At 34.7% G+C, this 4,402-nt stretch overlaps 2 protein-coding genes across 3 annotated transcripts in view; one reads left to right on the forward strand and one right to left on the reverse strand.

Annotated features, from left to right (window-relative positions):
• The window catches only part of pald1a (phosphatase domain containing paladin 1a), a 55,684-nt gene that overhangs the window by 46,296 nt on the left and 4,986 nt on the right, over positions 1 to 4,402 (reverse strand). The window contains exon 1 of one of the 2 annotated variants that reach the window (XM_020604979.1): positions 2,012 to 2,098. The exons of the other annotated variant lie outside the window; for it this stretch is intronic. The gene's annotated coding sequence lies outside the window, so the exon portion shown is untranslated. Of the gene's footprint in view, positions 1 to 2,011; positions 2,099 to 4,402 lie in introns of those variants that run through there. 2 annotated transcript variants of the gene reach the window in all.
• Positions 2,013 to 4,402, forward strand: part of lrrc20 (leucine rich repeat containing 20) — a 5,468-nt gene continuing 3,078 nt past the window's right edge. Inside the window, exons 1-2 of the mRNA XM_020604983.1 lie at positions 2,013 to 2,099; positions 3,733 to 3,821. Of these exons, the coding sequence (XP_020460639.1) occupies positions 3,752 to 3,821 (70 nt within the window). The 5' untranslated portion in view covers positions 2,013 to 2,099; positions 3,733 to 3,751. The remainder of the gene's footprint in view (positions 2,100 to 3,732; positions 3,822 to 4,402) is intronic.

Genomic DNA, 4,402 nt, shown 5'->3' on the forward strand with positions numbered 1-4,402 from the left:
AAAAAAAAAAAGGGGGGGGCTCTTTTATATTTGTCACTGTGCAGCGTAAGATTGTAGCTGATATGTGTGGAGACACAACTGTAATTTGTGATGTGGCCTCTGGTTTGTAAGAGGAACAATGTTATTTTAAGATATGCTAAAATACAAACTCAACAAAACAATAGCATCCAGATGAGTGCAGCTGTCATAATCTAATTTTAAAAAAGTTTATTCTCTTTAACTTATCAGTTTAATTAAAGTAAACATGAAATAGCAATGTTGTTGAATACTTTGGCACTGTTTTATTATACACTACCATTTGTGTAACTGTAAATTGATGTATATTTATTGTAAATATTAAAACAATATATATTTATGTACATTTTCACAAGATTTTTGTATTTTGTTATGTTTAATTACTTGCATTGCACTTTTTTGGCATGTCAGCATAAGAAAGTTATGTACTGTACTGTATTTTATAAGTTTTTTTTAAATGCAAAATTACTGTTCAAGCTTATTTTCAACACTAGGGCTCGATATCAAACCCTGTTTTTTCATATACATCAAAATGTGTCTAGCAGTGATTACTATATCAAAGTCTGTCTTGTAACCAAATGATGGCACTGGTTGATCAGATACTGTACATAGTCTTGTTAAATAATTTTTGATGATCGTATTGTTTTTATTTTCTCTTAAAAATGTATTGTGTTGTTCCTGTTGGCATGCATTTTGGTATTTAGCCTCTGACATTTTACTGACAGGGATGACAGGGATATGTAGCACAACAGGCTACATATCCCTGCTCAGATCACTGGCATATTTACCTGTAACTACTGTATGTGATACAAAAAAGACAACACACCAAAACAGGTGGATCTTTCTAGATTCTGACTGTTTCAGTCATCCACATCAGGCAAATTCCATTGATGACTACTAATTCAAAATAAAGCATTGTATAGGAGAGGCATATCCAGCAAATGCTACAGTTGTATCAACACTACACTAAAGTCTATTCTTTTGAAGCTAGAATGCTCATTGTATTCAAATCCTCTGAAAATAGAGGATAGAGAATAGAGAATAGAATTTGCCAGCAGGCAAACTGGGAATACTTGACCTGGACTCAGAGGTAAGGCAACATTTGACTTGTTTTTCCTTGTCTTAACATAATGGTTAATTAAATCTCTTTTGGTTTTGGGTTGTTGCTCTGACAAAACAAGACATTTGACGACATCACCTTGAGCTTTGGGAAAATGTGATGACCATTTTACAGTTTTCTGATGTCTTACCGAATAAAAGATTAATCATGAAAATAATCAGCAGATCAGGTATATAGGGCCAAAAGACAATCAGTTAATTAAACACTTAATCTGCAGCTATTTTGATAATCATTTGAGTTTTCAAGCAAAGATAATTAAAAAATGTCACTCTTGTTTCAACCTATTTGAAGACAACACCTTGGTCTGTGGGAAATATTAAACAACATAGGTATAGTTTCACAATTTTTTTTACATTATTCTTTTTTTTTAAATTTCAGTTAGTTGATTAATCAATAATTAAAATAATCATTAGTTACACCCCTAGTCTAATATAAATATAATCACTAAAATATATTTAGAAATACTGTTCAAAAACCTCTGCATGTTTCCTCCTTATAGTTTAAATGGGCCAGCCTCTGTGCAAAATATTCCAGTAGATGTGAAACGTCTGAATATGGTGCCAAAATTAACAAGAACATATTGACCAACTGAAAAACATTACTAAAGTTATGATTAAGTATTAGCGCTCGAATTGACATGTCCGTTTTTAATATATGTTTGACGTTGTCTGCAACTTCAAGGCGCAGTGTTGACGCCCGTGATTTAGGCTAAATACATTTCCTATTCGGCTGTTTGCTAGTAGGCCTATCCAACAAGTTTTACAGAGTTGGTTTGCCACATTACTACATAAGGTGTCACTGATGGCTTTTCTAATGAGTGACGCAACATTAAGGTGAATGGACCTCTTCCGGAACTAAAACAAAATACATACTCACCACGTCGACAGTTGTTGGGTTGCTATAGCTAATGTTAGCTGGCTAACACTAGCAGCTGCCTGGCTCTGTAACAGTAGCTTCTAGTTGGGTAAGTGACTTCTTGATGTGGTTTCAATTAAACACTAATGAAATTGTGTCTACAACAGGCAGGGCTATGGTACAGCAAGTCTAAAGCTTATTTTACATGACGTATAGCGATATTTTGCTCCCTGCATAGAAAGGAAATGTGATCTTTCAACATCTTAACAGGTGTAACGTTAGTGCAATGGTTTTAACTCTGGCGTCATCCAGCAGTAGACAGTAATGACCATGAATAGGTACATTGAGGCAGTTTACTCTTACTTTATGATTTAGGCTTTGAAGACTTACTAGCTACATTTTACACATCTCTGCAGCGACTAAGGAGATTCAAATATTCATTCTGCTTATAGAAATCAATCAGAGCACTAGTGAGCTGATCTGAAAAGTAAAGCTACAACAATTTGTCCATTAGTCGAAAGACCAAAACAATGTAACTATTTTAATAATAAAAAAAAATTACAATCATTTTCTAAGCAAAAACGCCAAAACATTTTCTGTATCCAATTTATAATTTGTGGTGATTTTAGGCTAATCTGTTTTATATCAATGTAAACAATTTCTTTTTTGGTTAGACAATCTTTTTACTTTTTCAAACTTCTGTATACATAATGCATGTATTTGTTTGCTTTTACTAGAATGGTATGAATATATTCATTGTTGTACAGCCATGTACTGAATGATTAAGTATTTCTTCCTAAATGTATGTAAGCTACATTTACAGAAGACAGTAATTCAGTTTCAGAGTCAGGGAATTTGACTTTTTTGCCTTCTCTGTTGTCAGTAGGATCCTATGCAGGATGGATAAACCAGTGATTATGAACATGCAATCAGTTTTTGATCCTTTCACATGTGATGGGGCTAACAACCAAAACCCAAGAACACATACATCACTAACTTATTTTTTTTTAGCAATGTGTTAACTGCATGAAGCTGGACAGAGTTGCAATAATATACTATCCTTACTACTTACTTTAATTATAATTTTGCTGTCACAAAAAAGTATTTGTAAGCATAATGTTTAGTGATGCACCGAAATGAAAAGTGAATTTGGTTTGTGGAGGCATACAACCATGAAGCAGTAATTCTAGTTATACCTGTGGTGTTTCTAATATATTGTGACCAAATCAGCCCTCCAGATTTCAGCACAATGTAGCCTCCTGAATACAAAGAGATAGTGATGCACCGAAATGAAAATTCTGGGCCGAAACCGAAAATTTAGGATGCATTTGGCCGAAAACCGAGACGAAACCGAATATATATATATAAATAAAATTACTTGAATTTGATGAATCTGAAATGAAAATCTAAAATATTTTTAACAACAATACCAAATAATATTATTCAAGTTTTATGTAACACTCAAACATTTTAAATTGCTGTGCAAAACAATGCAAAACGGTGCAAAAACAGCAATAGAACTTCCAAACAAACTGTAAACAACATAGCGTGATATAACAGCGTCTCCCATGAACAGGATATGATGGGCGGGGCACCAGGATATGATGGGTGGGGCGGGGCGCGGCATTTTCGGCGAGTTTTTTTTTTATTCCGGCCCGAAATAAAAATGGCCTTTTCGGCCGAAAATTTTCGGTGGCCGAAATTTCGGTGCACCCCTAATAATGTTGCATGAACTTCTTTAGGAACACTTACAGGAGAGAAATGGGTGAGGCAATTGCAAATGTGGCCCGAAGGATTAATGCAACTGTAGAAGAGGAGAAGGATAGTCTGGGTAAGACTCCCTTCACACATCTGTCTCTCACTGTCTTTTTTTGTACAGGTTTTGAACATGTAATTAAATAACAATACTGTGGTTGATGTTATTCCAGATTTCACCAGTAGATGGTAAGAGAGACTTGAATTTGCTTGCTCAAGGAGCCATACCTTTAGAATCAGAATCAGCTTTATTCACCAAGTATGTTGAGCAGGAAGGAAGAGGTGTCTGGTACCGAGGCTTTTGGTGTGTTTTAGGCAACAGATAATAGAAAGGTAGGAGGAGGGTGGGAAAATGAGGAAAGACAGTATTCATAAATATTACCTACATAGATACACATTTGTAGTGTTAGGTAATTTCTTAGTCAGATAGATATTGATTAGATATTTGTTGTATTAGTTTAGTGGAGACAGGCTGTCTATGCTCAGGCTGTTAAATGCTTAGTTCATTGTCATGAGTTCTGCAGGCTGCATATAGGCCAAGGTCAACTAAATAAAGAGAGTCTGCAGGCAGGAAGTTATTGCTATCATTATGATATGTTTAGCCATAATCTTAATCATAATATCTTCCGAGGCTTAATGTCCGGACATGTCCCTGAA

The sequence above is a fragment of the Monopterus albus genome, unplaced genomic scaffold (assembly GCF_001952655.1).
Source record: "Monopterus albus unplaced genomic scaffold, M_albus_1.0 scaffold69.1, whole genome shotgun sequence".
Taxonomy (NCBI): Eukaryota; Metazoa; Chordata; class Actinopteri; order Synbranchiformes; family Synbranchidae; genus Monopterus; species Monopterus albus.